This window comes from Chenopodium quinoa, unplaced genomic scaffold (assembly GCF_001683475.1).
Source record: "Chenopodium quinoa cultivar QQ74 unplaced genomic scaffold, ASM168347v1, whole genome shotgun sequence".
Taxonomy (NCBI): Eukaryota; Viridiplantae; Streptophyta; class Magnoliopsida; order Caryophyllales; family Amaranthaceae; genus Chenopodium; species Chenopodium quinoa.
Genome location: NW_018743292.1, coordinates 3,840,063 through 3,863,442, shown reverse-complemented (window position 1 = coordinate 3,863,442; position 23,380 = coordinate 3,840,063). Strand labels below are relative to the sequence as shown.

Genomic DNA, 23,380 nt, shown 5'->3' with positions numbered 1-23,380 from the left:
ATACGACGTCAGACACAGACACGGTAGTTGAATGAAGTGTCCATGTAACCTAGGGTTTAACATTAGACGAATACAAAGAATAATGCAATTTACTTGGCAACTTCTCAGAAATTTAAAAGAAAATACAAAATACGAAGTAATAGTTATGCGACTATTTCTGCCGAGTATGAGAACAAAGCAAATGGAAACAGCAATCACCAATTTATACAACAGATGAAAAAGCAATACTCCATTACTCCGTATTTTGACTTTCAACCATCACAACATTAAATAAAAAAAATGAAAAAAAAAAAGGAAGAAAAAGTGTCCTCTAACAAGTCTTTAAAAGACAGTTGTGAAGTTGTTGAATCTGTGAACAAATTTTGATATTCCGTGTTCATGTAGAGATAAATAGAAGTCCATCCATATGAATTTTAAAACCAAAATCGTAATCAACAGATGAATAAGACCAGCGCTTCACCCGCAGCTTTGAATACAAAAATAGGCATACATTTACCACGATATGAAATTCTCGTTTTATACTTATAAGACCTATACACACCACAGTTTGGAACTGAATACAAGCATTCACATTCCAAAGCGCCAGCAAATAAATGCGAGATTCTACCAAGAACAGTTAAAAGTCTGGACTATTATAAAGATGGAAATCAACATTAGGAACGGATGTATTCGAGACTGACTATAGCAAATATATTTCACCCAAGCTTCCGACCAAAACACCCCAAAAACCCCTCCCCCCGTAATAAAGGAACTAGTGAACTAGTTCTTTGCACAATTGAAGCCATGACAAACTGACAACACTATGATAAGGATCAGCGCAATGATGATACCCAGCACGATAAGCTTGATCTTCATGTTCTGAAGCCACATCTTCCTCCTCATCTGTGTTCCTTGTTGCCGGAAATCTTGTGCCTTCAGAAAATACACAAAGGAATACAATCATCAATGAACACAAAACTACATAAGGATATATTAAAGAATGTACTCAAGACATCAATCAACAATTTACAGTATACTTCACACCCCATTAGCAAAAGGGTAGTAGCATTGTTGCTTCAACAGATGTCTTTTTAGGACATTAGATTGAAAGGGTTAAGATCAATAATTTTTGACAGCAACTATCACCAACCTGTGAACGGAGATTTTCTGTCTTGTCAACAAGAAGCTCAATCTTCTCACCACGATCTAGAACCTGTTCAAAAAGGAGTGCAATAATTAACATTCAAGTTTCAAGCAAAGTAAGTTAAAATATTAGAAAATAAAATATAAAAAGCCCCATATTTCCACAGCATCAAAATTGATCAACTGGGATTAATCAATCGTGTCCAATTTAAAATGTCATTCAGTAAACCATGTGACATAACAATAAGATTTACAGAGCAGTTTTACTACATCATCTCCATTCCATTATTCTAGACAAGGTACAGAGGCAACAGCACAACGATGAAGACAATCAAGCTCAAACAATTCGTTCCTATCCCAAACCATTACTGCTAGCTGCCACCAGCCATTAATATGTTAGTAGTCATGTAAAATTCTTATACCTTCTCAATATTTTCCATCATCACTCCCTTGACTTCTGATATCTGAGCCTGCACCTTCGCAAGCTTGTTCATCTCCTCTGGATGATCAACACAGTATTGCATGTGCTCCTTCAGCTTAGGCCTAAAGAACACACACATGTTAGCATGTGTACATAGATTCAAATATTCAAGAGATAGATGAAAAGTTCATGACCAAGAAAACTACCCAAAATCTTTGTTCAAGCTTTTTGCTTGAGCAGTAGCAGCTTTTCCACCCCCATATCTTTTGTTAAAATCATCCTTCACTCGCTCCAAGAATGCCATTGGAATCTGCCTTCCAACAGATTCAACTGCAACTACACAAAAAGCTGCAACATCCAAAATATGGGTGAATTCAGGCCCTAACAGAGTAACAGGTACAATAATGTGGGCAGACTAGATAAGAAGCGGTAAATGTGACATTCCAAGCCCCATAAAAACCACACACACAAAAACCTGAAGCTAGATTTTAAACATGCAATGGATCTAAATCACAATTCACAATTGAGGGTCCAAGGGGTAAAACGCATATGAAGTCCCTTCAAAAAAGATAGTAGGCTCAACTTGCATGTTATTGGCTTCATTAGCTTACTAATTCATATCTACATACAGAAAGAATGAGCATTCAAAGGCTCTAGGACAGGCTCCACCATCCTTAATACCCATTCAAGCAAGACGGTTCCTGAAAACTACTTACCTTCTTGACCACCACATGCAATGATGGGAATTTATCGTACACCTACTTCAAAGATACATCTCTCATAAGTCCACCCTAATGCATTCGCAAGAGCTCAAACAAACTGAATCATAGCAAAAGAAATTTTGCAAAACTTTAAGCAGCCTAAGATCTTCCCAAAAGTGTATCAGACTATTTGACAAATAAATTTAATCGCCCAACCCCAAGTCTCATCCAGGAAGAACCAGATTGCCCAGTGATAATGTAGACAAGTTTCATTCAATACACTGCAGAAAACAAGCAGTACTAACAGCAATTGCTTTGGCTAAAAATAGATTCACATACTCCTTTCTAAAGTCTACAAAGGTTAACTAATTATTAATAAGGAAACCCAAGAGCTATATATTTCAAATCCTTTAAGATAATAGTACCATGTAGTGGCCACTGGGACTAGCAAATCCTTGAGAAATTACAGTGTCAAGTTGTCACACTTCAGCTTACTTCCAAAAATACTAGTATGCATTATATATATTCAGCAGCTCACACACCACAAACTGAAGACAACAAGATTAACAACCAATTCATTTCTTCTTATACCAGCTTCTCACTAATCCTCGAAAAAATCTTACGCAAACAATGCCCTCTCAAGCTCATTCAGACCTCATGCACAGATTGCTGATATCAATGAACAAGTTATTTCTGTGTAATCAAAAGTACCAAGCCAAAGCATTTTTTCTAGCTATAAAAGACAATATATTCAAAATTCACATACGAAACGATCCCAAACTAGCAACCTTTTGCTCCCTCAAAATATGACCGATTTTCGTAATTCTAGTTTAAGCACCACTAAAGCCTAAACTCCAAAAACAACATAACTGAGTGGTAAGATGAAAATTCACATCAAAAACACCTTCAACTCCCAATTTTAGCAAAAATCAGCATCAAATCCAGATTACCAATTTCTCAAGCAAACCATACCCAAATTACTTGGACACAGAAAATTCCATCTGGACTCCCCTCAAATAAGAAGGCCCTCATCAAAAGAACCACAGCTCTAACCCAAAATATGAATGAAACATTGTCGGCCATGACTAGATCAAACAGCAAAATCTTCTGTTATCGACAACAACAAAATCTGAAATTCAATAGATCAATCGCAACTTCAAGGTAAAAAGAACTACAAACACCCAGAAAACCCTAGATACATCAGATTTACAACAAATAGTCCCTAATCGAAGAATCCTACACATACCCTTCATTCAAAATCCAAAACCCACAAGAAAAATCCATAGAATTACCCCAGATTCCCTCTTTAAAAACTTAGCAATAGAAGAATCCAGCTCAAATCCAACACTAAGAACCCCAAAACTCAACAGATCAAAACCAATTCGAACAATCACACCAAACTTACATAAAAATGAACAAAAACACCCAGAAAAAGGAGGAGAGAGAAAACAGAATAAAGGAAACATACTGAAGCCATCGGAGACGAGGAAGTTGAAGGTATGACCATCGCAGTTGTAGGTAAACTTGTTGTTGGTAGCTGGAAGTTTCTGGAGACATTGAGATGCGATGCTTGTGAAATTACCAGTAAACTCCGTGTACTCTGCTAGAATCACCGTACCTCTTGCTACAAAACTGTAGATCAGATTTTGTTGCCCCATTTTCTTTCTCTCTCCTCAATCTAACACGGATCTTTGTTGTTTTTAGAGAGAGAAAGTGAGGAACGCAATACCCAGTACGGTTTAGATGAAGTTAGAGAGAGAAATGAAGAAATTTGCAGAGATTGAAGAAGAAGATGGTTGAGACTTTTAGAGAGAGAAAGGAAAGGGTAAGAGAGAGAGGAGGAGATTGGAAATTTAAACCCTGATTTTTTTGATTTTAGGGACTTTTTGAGTTTTGAAGGCATCTATTTTTTCTGCAATCGTTTTTTTTAATTTTATTTCAATTGTACATTTTTTCCTTGAATTAAAGGAAATTTTATTACCAATATTTGGTAGTAGTGAGATCAGCAAAGAAGGCATTTTCTGATTTTTGGGTCCAGACGGCGCCGTTTTGGTGGGGGGAGGGTCAAGGGAGTATAGGCTGTTGACGAGTCAAGTTAATTTCAAATCGCAATTTGTTCATCAAACTTCGAACCTACAACTTTGTATTTATAAATTCTCAAAGTTACGATTTAAGAATCTAAATGTATAAAAATTAGACTGAACTTATATTTTCACGATAGAGATGTAGAATTACGATCTAAATCGGTTGGAGCAAAAGAATAATAAAAATAAACTTAGCTCAACAAAAATAGAGTTTTTGTTTATCTTTCTATTAGGAACATTTAATGGAGAACATTTTTATACATTTACCTCTCTTTCAAATAATATGAAATTTAAGTGGTTGTTTGGATTAAAGTTTTAATTTTTTTTTTCTAATCTAAATGGGTTGATAATAACATAGGAAGTGGAATTTACCTTGCCCCTTTAAGGTGAATTGAACATCCTATGTGAAAAAAGAAATTACTATATACATTGAAACAAAATAAAGTTTATTGAACATCTAACCAAATAAAGTTTGGCAAAATTTCATATACATTGAAACTTCATAAGGAACATTTCCTATATCATGTAAGCATTAATTGCATAACTAAACTTTCGTTAATATGCAAATAAGTAATCCAATACACTAATTGTATAGAAATATACATAATTCAAAGTATAGAAACATACATAATTCAAACTCAAACGGTAAAATAAAATCACAAGGGACTAGGCCGTGTGTTGTTGATTAAAGTAAGGGTGAAGGAGACAATGTCGGTGTAAAATGGGCTTTTGTTGGTGTTTAGTCTTCCAACAATCGATGGGTGGAAGTAGTAGCGTGGATCCCCCCACCTACAAAAATCATACAAGTACTCTACATGTGTTAACTAATCTTTCATTATTAATTTAATTTAATATAGTTTCACATTAGATTGAGTTATCAATTTTTAAATCATTATGTACACATGATATACGGAGTACAAACATTTAATGCAAATTCAAAGTACATATCATAGATTGATAAATTAGTAAAATACACTCCGTATATAAATTAGAAAAATGATATACATAGTCCTTAGAGCTACATATAAGGAGCTAAAAATGGAAAAAAAAAAATTATATATATATATATATATATGAAAATTGAAAATATAACATTAATTACACTGATTTGTGCATGATTTTATATAAGACAAAATTATTGTTAGTTGATGTAAATAATATTTCGTATTTCATTATACTCCACAGTCCACACTAAATATTTTTACTTTTTTTAGTACAATATAAGTGTCTCATTTTCCTTTTAAAATTAAGATTCACGTTCACATATAAGTTACAAGTATTAAGAACGAATAATAGTAAGTATAAATTAAGCATATTTTTAAGTACAATATAAGTGTCTCATTTTCCTTTTAAAATTAAGATTCACGTTCACATATAAGTTACAAGTATTAAGTACGAATAATAGTAAGTATAAATTAAGCATAAAAGCTTTTAAGAGTGGATTTTGTTTTAAATAAGAAAACGTTACTTAACCTAACCCATACTCCATTTATAATACTTTAATTCCACCTTTCTTTTTTTTTTTTTTTTTTTTTTGAAAGGAAGCTTTGCTTCTTTGCTAAGTTTGAACATACATGACTCATGAGATTTTGTAAATTACTAAATCATTTAGTTTAGTTTAAGCTACTAAATTGATGCAAGATGAATTTCAAGGAACGTATGAGTAATATAAATTAAGAAATTGCTCATATGGAATTTGTTTTTGTTTGTAATCAAAATTACATGTGCATGAAATATACATGAAGTCAAATCTCCAATCTTTGTAAAAAACTTTCCCATTCAAACATGCTACCTAATAATTTAAATCAAATGACCAAGTAATCTTATATGTTCTCATTTCCAAACAAAATATCACAAAGAAAACATAAGAAAAAAAAAAACTAATACTTCATCAATTTAATACTCCTTACAAAATCATAAATGTTGTCCACTAAACATCGCAGGGCATCACTAAGAACCAAAAAATATAGTATCATATTATAGCCACATCATCTAAACTTTAGTCGTTAATTTCTATCACCCCTTAAAGAACATAAAGTTGCCCATCTTATACTTTATATTAATCAACATGAATTGGAAAATATATTTTTGTATTTTATAATTTGAATACTAACAAATACAATTTTTCAGATTTTTGTTACAAGTATTAAATGTGGTACTGAGTATATTATTGAGGTAGATTAGAGAGGGGTCATGAGGATCTTCACCGTACGTACAACTAAGGTTATTTTTTGGCTCATATAAAAATACCTTGATAGTAAAGTGCAATGGTACAATTAGCTGTACTTTAAAAAAATGTCATACAAAGTACTAGGAATCTACATCTATCTGCCTATAAGCCCAGAATTGGTGGTTCTAGTCTATGAAAAAAAATTCTATATTAAATAAAAGTCCAGGATTGTATTTCAGATTTTCAGATAAGAATACGTCCATCTAGAAGTTCAATGATAAATTGCATAAACAACCAGTGAAATGTCAATTTAAAAATGGTCAAAAACAAACCATATTTTTTATTGGTTGTTGATAAGTTCTGGAGTCGACATCATTGTTATGTGGGACATGAATGAATTATACCCAAAGTTGTAACACAGTAAGATTCCAAAGATCAATCTACACAAAATTTCAACCATGAGTGACCTTTGTGAAAGCCAAAGCTAAAATATTATGGCCGGAATTGACTCTTAGGCCCTATTCTTTTAAGTTTTTGGGCAGGGCAGAGTAGAATAAGACTCGACAGAGCAGAGCAAATTAAAGCAGAACAGAGCAGATTTCATTATTATTATTATTATTATTATTATTAAACATTAATTATATTAAATATTAATTATTTATTATTATTATCATTAAATATTAATAATTTATTATTATTATTATTAAAAATTCATAATTATTATTTTTAAATATTAGTTATTATATTTAAAATATTAATTTTTATTATAAAAAATCAATTATTATTATTTTTATTAGTAATAATAATAATAATTATTATATAATTAATATTATTATTATTATTATTAAATATTAATTATTTATTATTATTATTATAATAATTCAATATTAATTATTATTTTTAAGCAGAGTAGAGCAGGGCAGAACAGAGCAGAGCAGCTCTAAAGAATAGGGCCTTACTGTCGTTTCAAAGGCCGCTGCAACCCAAACGGACCATGGTTATAGGGGAGGGGGAATTGAATTTAATGAAAGCCGAAGAAGCCACAATAGCTATTAGACAGGCCACAAGAGTACGAGACTCACCTCTCCCATCAGCGCTGTTAGGATCTCACATACAGAGTTTGAAAAGCTATGATCTCTAATGTAGTGCACCTCCACTGGGTACATTTCAAAGATAATGTGACAAGATGCCAAGCAAACTCGACAAAGGTGCTACATAAACTCAGAGTATAGTCAAATCAAACAACAATACTCAGAGTGATTAAGATGAGTATAAGTCTTGGTTATACCACAAATTATTCGGCAAATCAAACAAAAGTCGTGCTTTTAAATTTTGATAGGTCACTTGAACCATACAAAGATCAATGATACTCTCTTGCATTGCCCCACTGTCCGGACTAGAGTCTGAATCCAATTAACCTTGCTTCCAACTGTCAAACAAAAAAATCAAAGTGATTCCAACTATGCAAAAAACATGTATACAGAACACTCCAAAACAGAAGTGATGATCAATTAGACAATAATATAACTACAAGAACATGGAGTATCAGAGTACATGATAAAGGATTGTTTAAAATCAGGACAGTGCAGTCCGCAGGCATTATCAAGGGTCAAAATTCAACTGGACTATCAAAGATAAGAATTAGGAAATAGTTGGAAGCAAAAACAGCTAGAGCCAGTTCACTGAAGCAAAGCATGTGACAGAAACAGCAGGAATGTTTTACATATAATTAGTAGCTCATGATTACATTTTGTCATTTTGAAACGCCTAATTCAGACAGAATGAAAAAGTGAAATAAGTCAATAACCAATACATGTGACAGCGGAAGGCTATGCATATTAGAAAACCATCACTTGAGTAAAAATCCCGAGTCCCACCTACCTAGGGAGATACACGATTGACACCTTGACGGTAGGCTAAGGCACATATTTTCGAGAGAAATCTCCCTAATGAACCTAAATGAGACTTTTTCCATTGAAATCTCCCTTAATGAGACTTTAATATAGGTAACTACATCTCTATTTATAGGATTACAAAACACTAGGATCAAAAGAAAGCTGGGACCTGATTATTCTACCTTTGCTACTGAAGTGCAATTATGTTGTGGTAGTAAGCATGGCAAAATGAGCCAATATGACCGAATTTGAGTGCTCTGGATGACATGTAACCTGAATGTTGTAATTTATATATCTCTTGCTCAGCCAACAAACACTAATAATGGATAAAATGTCCATACCCACATTCCACAATGTCCAACAGCAAGAATAGCAAGCATCAAATTGATTAAAAAAAAAAAAAAAAAAAAGGCCAGCCAGTTCTTCAAAATCAGAGAGCATAAACTTTATCTTACAAAGCTAGGCATTTGCAGATCACAAACTTAATGGTATGTCTCACCATTGCTGATATTGTGATGGCAGTTAGATTTGGCAATAAGATGAAAAATTCAAAGTGCAAGAAATTATCGTTGTTACGTAACATTCCTTTCACTAAGAAACATACACTTGTTGTCCTGGGGTCCAGGGGTCTAAATAAAATCATTGGTTGGCCATGAGTATTATCAAAGTATGTAATATTTCCAATCAATATATTGTCATCAGTACAGTCACATACTCGCATCAATATCACATTGTTTTGAACTTTCCAGGAGTTGCAAGACTTGCAACTGGCACTCCTTAAGTCCTTTTCGGCTTTTATTTAAGTAAATCAGCAACTAATAGCTAAAGAGAAACCAACAGAGAACATACATAACAAAACGGAAATTCAAATGACTTCTATAGCTACAAAAGCCTTCCTTCAAAACGATAACACTTAAAAAGGTATGACAAGTAAAGCAAAGAATTGCATGTTTCCATATCAATCTGGCTCAACATTTCAAATGACCCTATGCAATAAATCAATCAGACGATACATTTCACAGATGTTTAAAGCTTTCATAATCACCAGCTTACATATCATGAAAAATGACAGAGAGCAGAACAGAACTGCTTAACATAATGCACCTACATTGAATAGACCATATAGAGCTATCATATCAATTCCAAATTCTTTTCCAGGCCACCAACAAAATTAAAGGCATAATGCATACGAATTAATGTCCTATTGTCCTACACTTCGAATAATTAAATGCAATTTACTGACTCATCAATCTAACAAAAGAATTAAAGAATCCCAACAAACCCAACACATTAGTATTATTTTTCAGAAATTTGCATAATTTAAAAGTCATACTTCCCATAATTAGGTCTTGTATATAAAAGTCATACTTCCCATTATTAGGTCTTGTATACAAGAGGGCTAAATTGTATTAGTATAGAACACTATTTACCCCAAAATCATACACCCGCTAAATATTCCGAGTTGGGGCGACTAAACATGGTGTATACAATAAACCCGTTCAACACAACAACAAAATAAAACCAATTTCAATGAAAGAGAGAAAAAGGACAAGCATACTACCATTGGCTTGAAAATTGATCATTTGCTAGCAACTTCTTGTGGGGTTTTAGCATTGATAGAGATTGCATGAAGACCAGACTGAAGTTCATCAGCTAAAAGATCATACACCATACGATGTCGTTTAACAAGATTTTGACCCTCAAATTTAGGGGAAACAATCTTCAAATTGAAGTGAGTTTCACCACCACAATAATTAGCTTCTCTCATAGCAGCATGACCAGCATGTTGATGTGAAACATCTTCAATTTCAAGAACACTTGCTTCTAATGTTGATTGTAGCTTCGTCCTCATTCGATTTGCCCTTGATGCTAATGCCCCCATATTCATTACTCCTCTTGAACCCATCAAATGTAATCTCTTTTTGTTGATGAATTCCTGAAAAACAAGCCAAATAATCAACGAAAATAATAAAATTTAGGATAGTTTTCTGGGTTTGGATTAATTTGATTGACGGATTAAGTAAGATGGAAAACAATCAAATAAAAGTCTCAATCTTTTTCACAATTTTTTTACAGGATTTTTATGAAAGGGTTGCGAGGGTCTTTACCTTGGTTCTGCTCGTCTGTTGTTAGCCAAGGATATCAAACTAGCCAGGCCAAGGTTATAAGCAGATTTTGAGATTTTCCAAATACTGTTTTTTTAATTTGCTGGATGTATCAGGGTCTGCCTAGCATGTTATTTTCGGCTTTGGGCGGACCTGGGTCCTGATGTCTAGTGATAAAGATCGAGGGCATGCGTAAAATAAATTGTAAAATTTACTGAAGTCTTATGCGGAATAAAATCTAATACATACCTCATATTCATTAAAACTTAAACCTTTTGTGATTTTAGGGAGCATCTAATACAACATTGTTCGAAGTAATACATATGGTTAGAATAAAGGGGAAATAAGAAAGTATAGGGCATGCATCGACTCCAATCAACATTTAGGTGAAGTCAGTATTCAAGTATTGAAGACTATCAGTTATCTTACATGAGCATTGTGGCGAACCATCTGAAAACCAATCAAAGATAACATATAATCCGTACGAAGTACTGAATAATGAAGTATGATTTTGTATGTTCATAGCATCATCATTGAAGTACGTTACAAGTCCCTTCTTCAAAATTAGCATTAACTTTTGTCATTTTACTTATAAAGCTTCTTAACTCTATATACTTATCATACGAACACATTTACATTTTTACCTGCCCAGTTTTCTTTTTGGAAAAAATTCTTTAATTGCTACCCCTGATACAAAGCCACATTGCCTTTTACAATGACCAAGTATTACAAAAGAAAATGGAAGTGATGGCTTGCATTATAAAAACCCACAGCAACGCCATGAATGTCAATCAGCACTTTGCATGTCTGAGCTGCAAGCATATCAGGTCAATAGAGCAAGCACGCACAACAAAGAATCACAGGGAGCAAAACTCAGGAACTGAAAGGTCAAACAGTTCCCAAAAAACTGTTCTATGAATACATGACTGTACATTAGAAACACATTTGTACAAAATCCCGCGAGAGGTTTTACAATGATCTCCTCACTAATTACTCCTAACATTAGCATCATCTGATATTGTTTCCTCTGATGAAGCATCACTATCAATTACGATGAGGTTATTAGCCAAATCTGGTTTATTAGTCAAGGGGTTGCCATACTGATGACTCAAAGGGTGTAGACAAGCAGGTTTAATATTGACTGGATTCTTCCGTTTACAGGTTGTTCCCGCAGTTTCTGGAAATGCATGGACAAGCCGATGTCCTCCCATTGGAGGAAGAGTTGAAATTGGGGGTAGAGGTGGATTAAATGGCCTTGAAGGAGTGCTGATCGGATCTTTAAGCCAATGAGGTAAACAATTGTTCATACCCAAGGCCATAGCTGGACCATCAGATGATACACCTCTAATCATAACACTAGCTTGGACATTGTTGAACAAATAACTACCAACACTACTAGCCATAGTTACATGCCTATGAGCTTGAGCTATCCCATAACTCAGAGCGCTGCTTCTTGAGAAGACAGCATCATTTTTAGCATACATATCTCCTAGAGAAAGCTGAGTCTCAGCTGCAACATTCTCTCTCCTAACACCAGTCCCATGACAGCCAACAGGGCCATGGCAGTGTAAATTGTAAGCATCTTGTGGCTTAAGGTTTCTACTTGAAGGTACATGTTGCCCACTGAACAACTTGTACTGTTCTCGTCCCCACTGACCCTCTAGGTCTGCTGCCGTTCTCCATGGAGCAAAGCGCAACCTTGGATCTAGTAGCATAGCATGCCAATTACCCCTTCCATGCCGCCTCAAACCAATCCAAAGAGAATCCAGCTCCTCATCTGACCACATATCTGGACAGGGCTCAAACTTGTCCAATGAGATGTTCCTATTACCCCTCAGAGAAGTAGCTTTAGTATTAATACTATCAAGTAATAATTTGTGTCTTACAGATGCCTGGTCAGGAAATGACTGAACTGGATTCTGCTTGTAATCACAGGTTCTGAAATTACAATTCTGGAATAGGTGTGTTGTGGGGGCATCCTTGGAACTTTGACCTTCATGTATTGGCCTCGTGGGAAGGGATGATCCTATAACAGTCGAAGCTTGTCTTTGACTATCTAAAACACAAGCAACATTTTGCTGAGCTTGGCTGTAACCATTCTCAAAAAGAGTACTTGATGGAGTGATTTGACTAGTTTTCACATCTTCTGCAAATAGCTGGAGGCAATGCAGAATGACATGTTATCTTATCATAAACATAATTGCTAATGAACACACCAAGTATGGAAAGAAAACAACAAATAAGAGAAGTTGAATTGCATGTAACAATTTTTTTCCAGAAATACTCTTCCTTTCCTACCTGCAGACATGTGGATTTGGGTTTAATTTTCGTCTTGATTGAGGTATGAACACCATTAGATGAATCCTCCACTTGACCACTGTCATCTCCAAACAATTCAAAACCCTTGCTCTTCATATTCCCATCCTGCGCGACTTTTTCACTATTTATGACCGTTGAGGAATCCTGAATTATATCTGAAGCCTCCTCTTGGACATAAGATTCTGGAACCACATTGCAATCAATTGCACAAACACCTGGACACAGATTTAAATTTACCATGGAGCTTCAAAATTCAAACCTAATCTAAAATTATCAATTTCCAGACCACAGCATGCAGATAACGCTTACAGACATGCCAAATTGCCAATAAGTACTCCAGTAAGCCAAAGTATCAACAGACAGGTTTCTTAGAATTAAGATCTATATCCAACAGTGCCAATAAAATACTAAAAAAGAAGTCAAGGTACCAGGTGGAGGACAAGAAAGGTCCAATGAATTTGAGCGACGACCCCTATGTTCCACTCTCTTGGCAGCACCATTCTTCAAGTCTGAGGAATCACTTGTGAGCTGAGAGTCACCACTGGAAGCTCGACGTTGTGATACAGGCTGCTTATCTGTTTTGCAGGCTAAATTACAGGAGGCGGCCCCAGTTTCATCATATGATGAACACCTAACATCATCCTTCTGAATGTCAGTACTTCCTATCACATCAAAATAATGAAAAGCAAAGGGAATTGATCCTGATGTCTTAATTGCAGCTTGATTATCAGGTGAGGTGTCCACAACCAAGTCTTCCTGGGTATTACTTGTTTTCTCAGATTTCCTCATGCTGCCATTGAATATTACAACTAATTAAGCATGCAAAACAGCTCTAGAAGTAGGAAGTAACAAATGAAGAATATAACAAACATTTTACATACATCAGATTTTCTTCACAAGACTGTCCACAAGGACATGAAGAGTCTTTTATTCCACTGCTACTCATCTGTTACACAATTAGTTGAGAAGCATTAGACACTAACTAAAACCATCATGATATGAACAGAAAGATTCAAAAAAAGATCAGAAATATAATATATCAGGATAAGCTGGTGATCATGCAATTTAAGAGGAAGACCTTCACTAAAAGCAATTTTACCAGTATACAATTGCTCCAACCCTCTCTCACAAACAGCCTCAGGTTGTCAGATGAAATAGATAGTCTAGATTCTAAATAATCTAAGACCATCTCCAATGGTGGGACTTGAGGGAGTTTTTTTAGGGAGAGAGAGAGTATTTTTTACAAAGGATACCAATAAGTTGGTATCTAAACTTAGCAACTCCAAAAGAAAGTTGCTAAGTTTAGATACTCAACTTTGAGTCTCATTTGACAAAAAGTGTGGGCCCTATATCAATATTATAATATATTTTGTAATTTTATTTATTTATTTTTTTTATTTTTTTTTTGTGAAAAACTTACAATATGGATTTGGTGGGCCAATTGAAAGTGACATTAGTATACTTTAGAGAGTCTCACCATTAGGAAATTAGACTTCACATGAGTTGCTAAATTGAGAAGTGGGTTGGGTATCACCATTAGTGGTAAAAAAACAACTCATTTTGTATTTCAATACTCAAAGTTGAGTCTCACCAATGGAAATGGTCTAATATATATACTTCCTCCATTTCTATTTACTTGACCCATAGCCTTTGGCACAATATTTTAGGAGAGGAGAGAGAATTGTAGTTGGTACACATGGTTTGCCTTATTACCCCAATTGTTGTCCTCACGAGCACTTTACAAGGGTAATTTAGAGAATTTGTCTACTAAAAGCTTTCCAAATATAGTATAGATCAAGTAATATGACATTTCACATTCCAGGAATGTTAGTCAAGTAAATAGAAACGGAGGAAGTAGATATTAAGTCCCCAGATAGGAATAATCTAGAAGTAATTTACTGGAATTAAGGAGCTAGCATCGAGTGACAACTTTGCCAGCCTAACTGGAAAAAATCTAAACAGGCATAACAATACTGCACTAAGTGACATAAAATCAGCAGTTAGTTTAGGAGAATCAGAAAAACTTTTAACACCAAGAAGTCAGGAGTTGGCAAACAACATGACACGACAAAATCCCGACGTGAAATTTGGTTACGTATTGCATATTCAAATATAACAAATTGATTCTAGTGTCAGGTTTTCCCGTCTGTGAAGAAAAAAAAGGTTGGTGTAAAGAGACAATCAACTAGTTTATCTTTTGACACGACAGCAAACCTGAGTACCTGACATGACAACAGGCAATTTAATAATTGCCACTTTGATTGGCTAGGTTCAGAGAGCACACAAACCAGCAACAATCAACAAATAGTTTGACTTGCAAAAAACAGGAACAAAGGTATAGAAAAACAAAGCAACCCAATTGTGATTTCTGGCCAGCACCAACCCTTACAACTTTTTTTATGCCTGAGGATCTGAAATGGAAAGCTAAAAGCATATATAAGTGTCCCTGTATTGATGATTGTGCCATTTCATCTACATCAATAAATATATATCATAATTGATTTTATGTTGGTGACGTGCCCAAAACAGAAAGAGGCGGGTCACCAAATGAGACACAAATTGGAAAAAAAGGACCCTAATCAATTCAGGGATTTCAGGGCTTCAGAGGCGTAACAAACAAAAATTAGCCATACCCTCTCAGAAAGATGGCCAAGTCTTCTCTATTTAGACCACAAACAGCTATGACCTACTGAACCAAAACACAATGAAACCAGAACCAAAAAAAAAAAAAAAAAAAAAAAAAATAGAAAGAAAGATTACAGAGGAACTTACTTTATCACAGCTTTGACAAGGCACATTCATATTTTCAACATCATTGCTTTTGATTTTCATATCCAAAGATTTCTCAACTAGACTGTTATCCTTTGATGCCACTTCACATGTACAAGAGGGAACAGGCCCTGAGTCACACTCTTTGATGACTGTGTCTCGTTCTCTAAACGGGAACTTGGTACACATACCTGCACCACACTCATCTGCTTTCCTTTTCAGCCTTCTACTAAAAGTACGAAGTGGTACACTAGAATTTCCTTTTGCAACTTCGGTTTTACACACATCACTTGGTTTAGAAAGTATATTAGAATCCTTCTCCACTGATTGAGAAACCGAACCGTCCTGCATGCATCGCTCAACGTCCAGATAGCTGGAGTGAAGTGAACAAGAACATTTCTTAATGGAGTTCGTGGTTTCTCCTAGAGACGCTTCAGCAGAAATATGTTCGCCTGATATTTTGAAGGTATCATCCCCAGGCAACTCATGGGAGGCAAGTACCATTTTTCTAGTGTCAGTTGTATCAGATCTTTGAACATCGTACTCCTCTCCAAGTCTATTTGAATTGTTGAGTGCAGGAGACAAACAAGCAGCGGGAATTTCTTCCCCATGACAGACATGCTGTACATACATATAATCAGGCAATTAGGAAAAGAAGGGAGAAAAGAATTAATTTTCTTTTTCTTACCCCCGGCAAGCACACACATACACACAAACAATGACGACGAAGGCAATGGAAAATCATGACTTCTAATAGAACAAAAATTACCAGTAAAAGGAAATATATAAACAACCTGAAGCTGGAAATCTGTGTGCTGATTATTAAAGGGTTCAAGACAGCTTCGACGGTCCATAGTGCAGTCCACATCATTGCAATTAACACTCTTGCAATTCTGCATGAAAAATTGGACTTTTAGGCAAAAAGATCCCATTCTCCAACATGAAGCAAAATATTTCAGTTAGAGGGCACTTTTATCATGCCGTCATTAATAAGCCCCTTCAAAACACATTAAGGATGTTAGCAAGACAGTGACACCACTGATAGAAATAGCAACAAAGGTACAAAGCCTAGAAGATCTTTTGAGAGATTATATGGTGCAGTCACTGATGCAAATATGGAAGCAATGGACCAACTTCTGACTTTCTGAGAGCTAAAATCAAGCCAAGGGATTTTTCAGCAAGGAATGGCCAAAGGACCTATATGTCCAGCTTAAAGGATTTCACCAAATTACATGATAGTGAAAACACATGGGCCAAAGTTTGGCATGAACATTTATACCAACAATTAGAAGGAAAAGTAAGGAAAGTGTGCAAGAGACTAATATATTCGTGTTTCACACTTGCAATAAAAACTTCTTTTCCCGATTTCCAGTTCATTATTACACAATACTCTATTCTAAATGTCTCTTTAATCAGACAACATTTTCAAAACAGTTGTTCTCACCTTTAAAACTTTTTCTGGACTCTTGATCTTCTCGTTGGGGGCATCCTGATGTTTGTCCTCTTGAACATCCAAAGAAAAATCAGCAGAGGCATCCGCATGCCCAACACCAGAGCATGAAGATAAGCGCTTCCGCTTGTATGTAAAAATTACTTTTGCAGTAGACATCTAAGCTTTCCACACAAGATTCTACCACAAAAACTGATGTAGTTCTGTAAAACGGAAAATGTAAACAAATCCGAGCTCTTCTGTACCACCTGGAATCACGTCATTATATGATTGTACCAGAAAGGTTCTGCACAGTTCAGAAGTCAACACAAGGATATCAAAAGATTCGCCAATTTCCAAAGCTGGGATCTCGATAAGAAAATCACTAAAGTAAAAAAGCATAAATACACTATACAGCAGATAGCAATATCTTAATTGATCAAAAAGCACGTTTTGTATAAATTTAGCACAAGTGTATACTCCTGAATCCCTAATTATTTGTTGGTCAACATGGAGGTAAACAACCGATAATTATATCATCATAGTAGAACAGCAAGAGGATGATCATGCGCGAGGCATGAAAAAACATATAACTCATGTCAAGCTCTCATTACTGCCAATTACAGGTTGATATATCATGTATACACCTATTGACCTATATAGTGTCTCAAATGGTTTTACAAAGAGATTGAAGTGGTGCTACACTGCAGCAGAAAAGATTTCTATGTTGAAATATAAATTCCATGCCGACAAGTATGACGTTCAAATATATAATCCCCTTTCTTTCAGCTTTTCAGTACCATACTGATGCCATGTGCATTGCATAACCCTAATATGTATCCAAAACCGCGTGCCAGAGTCTCAAGATGGCTCATTTACGGACCAGTACATAGAATTTTTTGCAAAAAAAGGAGCCTCAAAAGTCGGGTGGATGGGCACATGAGAAATGTCACGGCATGTCACAAACATCAAGCATAAACAAGCATTTCACTGTCGTAATAAACTAATAACTTAGTACATATCGATAAAGCCAATTCAAACAGATAAATTAGTTGGCAATTACTTCTTGTGTAGAGAAAACAACGAATGAGGCGATCATAAATAGCTCCCACAAGCTCCATTTTAAGTTCCCCACTGCCAAAACATCATAAGCTGGCTAAATCAAGAGAACTAACAGCTAAGAAGCTTTCCCACTTTTTAACTAAAGGCATTCACTTCATCCTTGGGCCAAACCATTCCCCAAACATCAAATGCCATTCCGTCCAATGGTCATGCCAAAATAAGAAGTGCTTTTCGGCATTCACATTTCAGCATCTTCCTCATAATGCTATCTTCGCCACAAGCTCATGAAACTCACACACAACCAAAATTTCATAAGCTAGCTAAAATGAGTATATCAAACAGAATGCCAAGAACTATGAAGCTTTCCAACTCTTAAAATTTGTACTTTAGGGACAAAAAATTCCCACAAGCATCAAAGCTCATTCACTTCAAAGGCCATGCCATATGAAGAAGAGGCGCACTTCAATTCCGCCTCTTCCTCATGAAATCACTATCAACATCAAGCAAGAAACACACTTCTAAATAGTTCTTGACACATTTATCTAAATCCTTGAAACCCTCATAATGCCCTTTCACAAGAATCACAACAAATGATAAAACATAATCTTGATTCTTGAACAACCCCAAATTCACTCATACTTTCCTCTAATTCCCCATCATTAAATTTCAACTCCCAGTTCAATAAATTCCCCAATTTAAACTCAAACCCACTTTTTTCCTTCCAATTCTAATTCAAATTCATCTTCCTAACTAACCCAATTCCAAATTTCTAAAAATTACACAAATGAGCTACATAATAAAACCCAAACAAACACCAAATTAACACAACATTTACAATCATAATACAACTCAATCAACACAGAACAACAACAAAACAAATTAAAACAAACATAATAAAAATAAAATCCAAAAATAATTGAATAAAGTACTTACAGAAGCAGAATCTTTACAGATAAAGAGGAGAGAGAAAATAAAATTAAATTTAATAAAATTAAATTTAATAAAATCAAAAAAAAAATGGGGAATGAAAATGGGGGAAGAAGAGAAAATCCAGCACCGTCTTAAAGTTTCTCTCTCCTGTGGTAGTTTCTCTCTCTAAAATGGTAATGAAGCCATGAAGGAGTTCTTGGGTTTGTCTACTGCACCACTCCTTTTCTTATTATGGCACATTCCATTTAATTTTTTGTCAGTTTATTTAATTTATTAATTATAATAACTAAAATTGAAAAGGAAATACGAAAATACAGAGAGTAGTATCCAGTACAGTACAGTATATTGATGGATACGTCATTTCGAAAATAGCAGAAAAAGTGGGACCCAATGTTAGACCTTGTGTATGTGTTGGTGTTTCTTTTCAGTGTTTCTCTCTCTTCTGGAAATCTGTGCTTATATTTTGTTTCTCTCTCCTCTCTTTTTCGAACTTTGCGTGTGGAAGTGTGAAACAGTTAAAGAGATTAAAGAACCAGGGTTAGATAGATTTGCAAACATTTGCCTGGATGTTCATTGTTAGACTGTGAAAATGTTGAAATTTAAAACTCTAATGTCTATGGGCTTCTAAGTTTTGAATAGAGCTGGACATGGGATGGGCGGGTACAAAAAATGGTCTCGTTAAATATTGTATATGTATTGCTCGGCTTGAGAGATACGTGGTGACTGCCTGACTAGTGAGATATGAGTTGTGCATTCACATTATTATTGTCAAAATTTAGATCAGATTAGAGTTGACCAACTACTCCCTCCGTTTTTTTAAGTGCCCCTCTTATGTTTAATTCACAAACATTGGTCAAAGTATGTTTGATGAATAGTGCCAAAATCCCCAATGGGGGCTTAAAAAAACGGAGGGAGTACTATCTTCGTTTTCCCGAGTTTTGCCCATTTGCTGTATTATTCACAAGGTCAAAGTTTTAAAATTTGGACCATGTCTAATTGTGTATGCATACAAGAAAAAACATCATCAAGTTGGATCTTATTAGATTCGTATTGTTATGGATATTTAATATACAGTAACAACTTTGTATAATTTATACGTAATACACAATCAAATTAATTAGTCAAAATAGTGCATTGAGTAATATGCAAGTAGTAACACTCAGGAAAACAAAGTAAGTAATTTTCACTTATTTGCAAAAAATATCCTATATAAAACATCATTAAAGGGTTTATTGGCATGACACAACATGGAGGACAAGTCGTGCATAGGCTCCATGTATAAAAATTGATACAAATCCAATACAACACAACTTGTTTAAGCATGAGGAATGCTGGCACGACACGGTTTGACTTGTGTCAAACTTTAGTTATGACCTTTCCATGTGCCTTTATATTTGTAAATCTTGTTCTCCTTAACTTGTTTTAAATATTTTTTGTTTATAAAAAAAATTGAAAATTTTAGTAATGATAATCTAAGACGAAGAATTTTCAAATAAATCAAGTATTTTAGACAACACATGAGACATGTGAGTTTATTTTTGACAAATTAAATTTGTTTGCATTCGATATAAGTTTGGATAAGTTTTAATATTATACCGTCTTTATGCTTTACACACTTTGACCTTTTGTAATTTTCTTCTTTTAACTCTAATCATATCATTTTACTAATGTATAAAAACTCAGATGTTATCTTATAAAATGTTGTTCAATTAATATTTATAGAGTAGTTTTATGAAATCCAGTGTGCTTATTAATAAATAGTTTTATAAAATCAAATGTGCTTATTAATAAAATACTCCCTCCGCCCACGGTTATCTTCATGGAGTTTTTGCGAACTCCTAGGCAAAACTTCTTAAACAAGATTATTGAAAAGTAAGAGGAGAGAGAAGGGATAATTAAACCAAATGAAAATAAAATACACAATTAAACATCGGAGAACAATCACCATTTACGGACGCAGAACCACCGCGCCACCCCACGAACCACCAATACCCAACCCCACTTACGCAACCCCCAGAAACTACCACCAAAACCCACCACACCACAAACCAAACCACCGAAACCGCCACCCCACGAACCACCAACACCCAACCCCACTTACGCAACCCCCACGACATCACCACCAAAACCCACCACCCCACAAACCAAACCACCACCCCACGAACAATGTTCTATCTTTCACAAACCAAACCACCACTTAAACTACCACCCCATGAACCCAAACCACAGAAACCCACCACTGAAACCCACGACTCGAAGAACGCACGAAACCCAGGAACTCAAACCACCGTAACCCACGAACTCAAACCACCAAAACCCACCACCAAACCCACGAAACCCAGATCTGGAATCGAAATCCACCACATGAAACCCACGAACTCAAACCACTGAAATCCACGAACTCAGATTATTGGTTGTGGTGGATTAGTGGCGACGGAAAGGGGTAGGGGATGGTCGAAGAATTGTGCGACGAGTGGGGTCTTGTCGCGGTGGTGCTGGTGCTCTGGGCTCGTCTGGGCTGGTGGTAGGGGCGGCGAAGGTGGCCGGGGTAAGGTGGTAATTAGTTGGTAAGTAAGTGTAATTAAAAGATGTTAAACAAAGTTAAAAAATAAAAGTAAGGGTAAAATGGTCTTTTTATTCTTTAAAATTTACTAAACGAGGAAAGAAAAAAATTTATTGCACATAATAAAGAGCACCCATTTATATCAAATATTGCAGAGGAAATAATTTAATTTAAATATTAGTTTCACGTGTAAGAATTATGCATCAGCAATTATGCTTGGTCAAATATTAATTTAAGTTCAAACTAGGTTAAATATAATAGTATATCAAAACTGATATCATTCCATAAATGTTCTATTCACGTTCAAGATCTTAATATGACTTAAGAAGTATTTATAATGTGGCTTAGTGTGACATGGCTTTCAAGTTTGACTAGTTACTATATTTATATTTTGAGTATTTTTTGGCAGATATATATTTTTATGCTAAATTATAAGATAAAATGGACATGACTTGAGTGTTAGATTAGTCAATTTTTTATTTTTTTGACAATAGCAGTATTTTGTTAGATTAATTAAACAAGATTTTAATTTGTTAAGATCTTGGAAAATTATACAAGAATACATGGTCTTAAATTTACTTTATTTTTTAATGTATATATTATAGTTCTGATTAAGATAAGCACTATGTGCATAAGTTGAATTTTTCTATGAAATTATACAAGCCTACTATATTATCATATTGATTATTGTATAGAGGTATAGTTTTATAGCTCACATATATACTATACCATCAACATCTCAATAATTAATTGAAGGCCAAAATCACAACATTTGCAAGCCACTTGACCTTTTTTGAACTTCTGAAAACTTATTAATTACAACTTTTTAAACTATGGGGTCATTTGGTTGACCTTTTCATATAATGTACTTTTTGTAAATTAATTTCATAGAAATGGAAAATAAGTTTCATTCACTTAAATTAGGAGTGACTAATTGACTAAGTAAGCAACTTTTTCAATATTACGTTTAATATACTTTCATTTTTAAATATATGTTTTTTATAACTTTGCTTCTAATATTGCGAAAAGAATAAAAGAAAAAAAATCCTAAAATTTATTTGTTATGTACATAATTGTAAATAATTGAATTTTCTTTTGTTACTCCGTACTTTTTAAAATTTTGATGTACTCATGTATCACTTACATTTGTGATTTATCAAATTATAATCAATTGTTTAGATATTAGATATATCAACATTTGGTTTAAAATATTCAAAGTACATACAGGATTTTGTCCTAAAAATACCCTTAAATATTCAACAAATTACCATGATATACCTGTACTCATACTCTCTCTCTCTCTATATATATATAGTCCGTCGTAATTGATGTATACTTGAGCACCCTCCAATAAAAGTCTAGCTAATTTAAAATGGATTTTTCAGTTGATAATTATTATTCCTTCTTTATTGTAAGTGACAAGCCAACTTCTTTTTAAGTCACTTTAATTTCCAAATTCTACATCATTCTTCCCCTCAAATGTTGCTTTTTGTTTCTCCTTTAGTTTAAATTAACCAATGAAGCACTGCATCATGGCCTCATGAGCTCGCAGATCGCAAAAAGAACGCGGGATAATGCTGATCGATCATCTTTACAACCATTCAAATATTCCTTAGCCTACAAAGTGTCAAATTATACAAGTTGTAAACTTGTAATGTAGAGTTTGTAGCTTGTAAAAAAATAAAAAAAATGTAATGTTTATAGGTCAAATTTGATGGAATTTATTTCTGTACCTATTCAAGTCATTATACATAAGATTTTACAAATATTGCAAATTTTGTTATGAAATTATTTCACAATATAATTAACA

The 23,380-nt window shown here is 34.5% G+C and overlaps 2 protein-coding genes and 2 long non-coding RNA genes across 4 annotated transcripts; 1 reads left to right on the top strand and 3 right to left on the bottom strand.

Moving 5' to 3' along the window:
* Nucleotides 1–381: 381 nt before the first annotated feature.
* LOC110736481 (vesicle-associated membrane protein 721) lies at nucleotides 382–4,163 on the bottom strand. The gene is made up of 5 exons (XM_021916699.1): nucleotides 3,713–4,163; nucleotides 1,750–1,891; nucleotides 1,545–1,665; nucleotides 1,130–1,192; nucleotides 382–912 (listed from the first exon to the last, which is right to left on the bottom strand). Exons 1-5 carry the CDS (start codon nucleotides 3,900–3,902, stop codon nucleotides 760–762), a joined length of 669 nt encoding a protein of 222 aa, XP_021772391.1. The 5' UTR covers nucleotides 3,903–4,163; the 3' UTR covers nucleotides 382–759.
* Nucleotides 4,164–7,636: 3,473 nt separating this feature from the next.
* LOC110736480 lies at nucleotides 7,637–10,678 on the bottom strand. Its single transcript, XR_002514243.1, has 3 exons — nucleotides 10,502–10,678; nucleotides 9,955–10,329; nucleotides 7,637–7,927 (listed from the first exon to the last, which is right to left on the bottom strand). It is a non-coding gene; the product is annotated as an uncharacterized LOC110736480 (long non-coding RNA).
* A 544-nt stretch (nucleotides 10,679–11,222) lies between these two features.
* On the bottom strand, nucleotides 11,223–19,210 carry LOC110736479. Its single transcript, XM_021916697.1, has 8 exons — nucleotides 19,011–19,210; nucleotides 17,031–17,322; nucleotides 16,381–16,479; nucleotides 15,590–16,207; nucleotides 13,699–13,763; nucleotides 13,246–13,607; nucleotides 12,797–13,032; nucleotides 11,223–12,654 (listed from the first exon to the last, which is right to left on the bottom strand). Exons 2-8 carry the CDS (start codon nucleotides 17,193–17,195, stop codon nucleotides 11,485–11,487), a joined length of 2,715 nt encoding a protein of 904 aa, XP_021772389.1. The 5' UTR covers nucleotides 17,196–17,322; nucleotides 19,011–19,210; the 3' UTR covers nucleotides 11,223–11,484.
* Nucleotides 19,211–21,084: 1,874 nt separating this feature from the next.
* Nucleotides 21,085–23,290, top strand: LOC110736016. The gene is made up of 2 exons (XR_002514185.1): nucleotides 21,085–21,574; nucleotides 23,075–23,290. It is a non-coding gene; the product is annotated as an uncharacterized LOC110736016 (long non-coding RNA).
* Nucleotides 23,291–23,380: the final 90 nt, after the last annotated feature.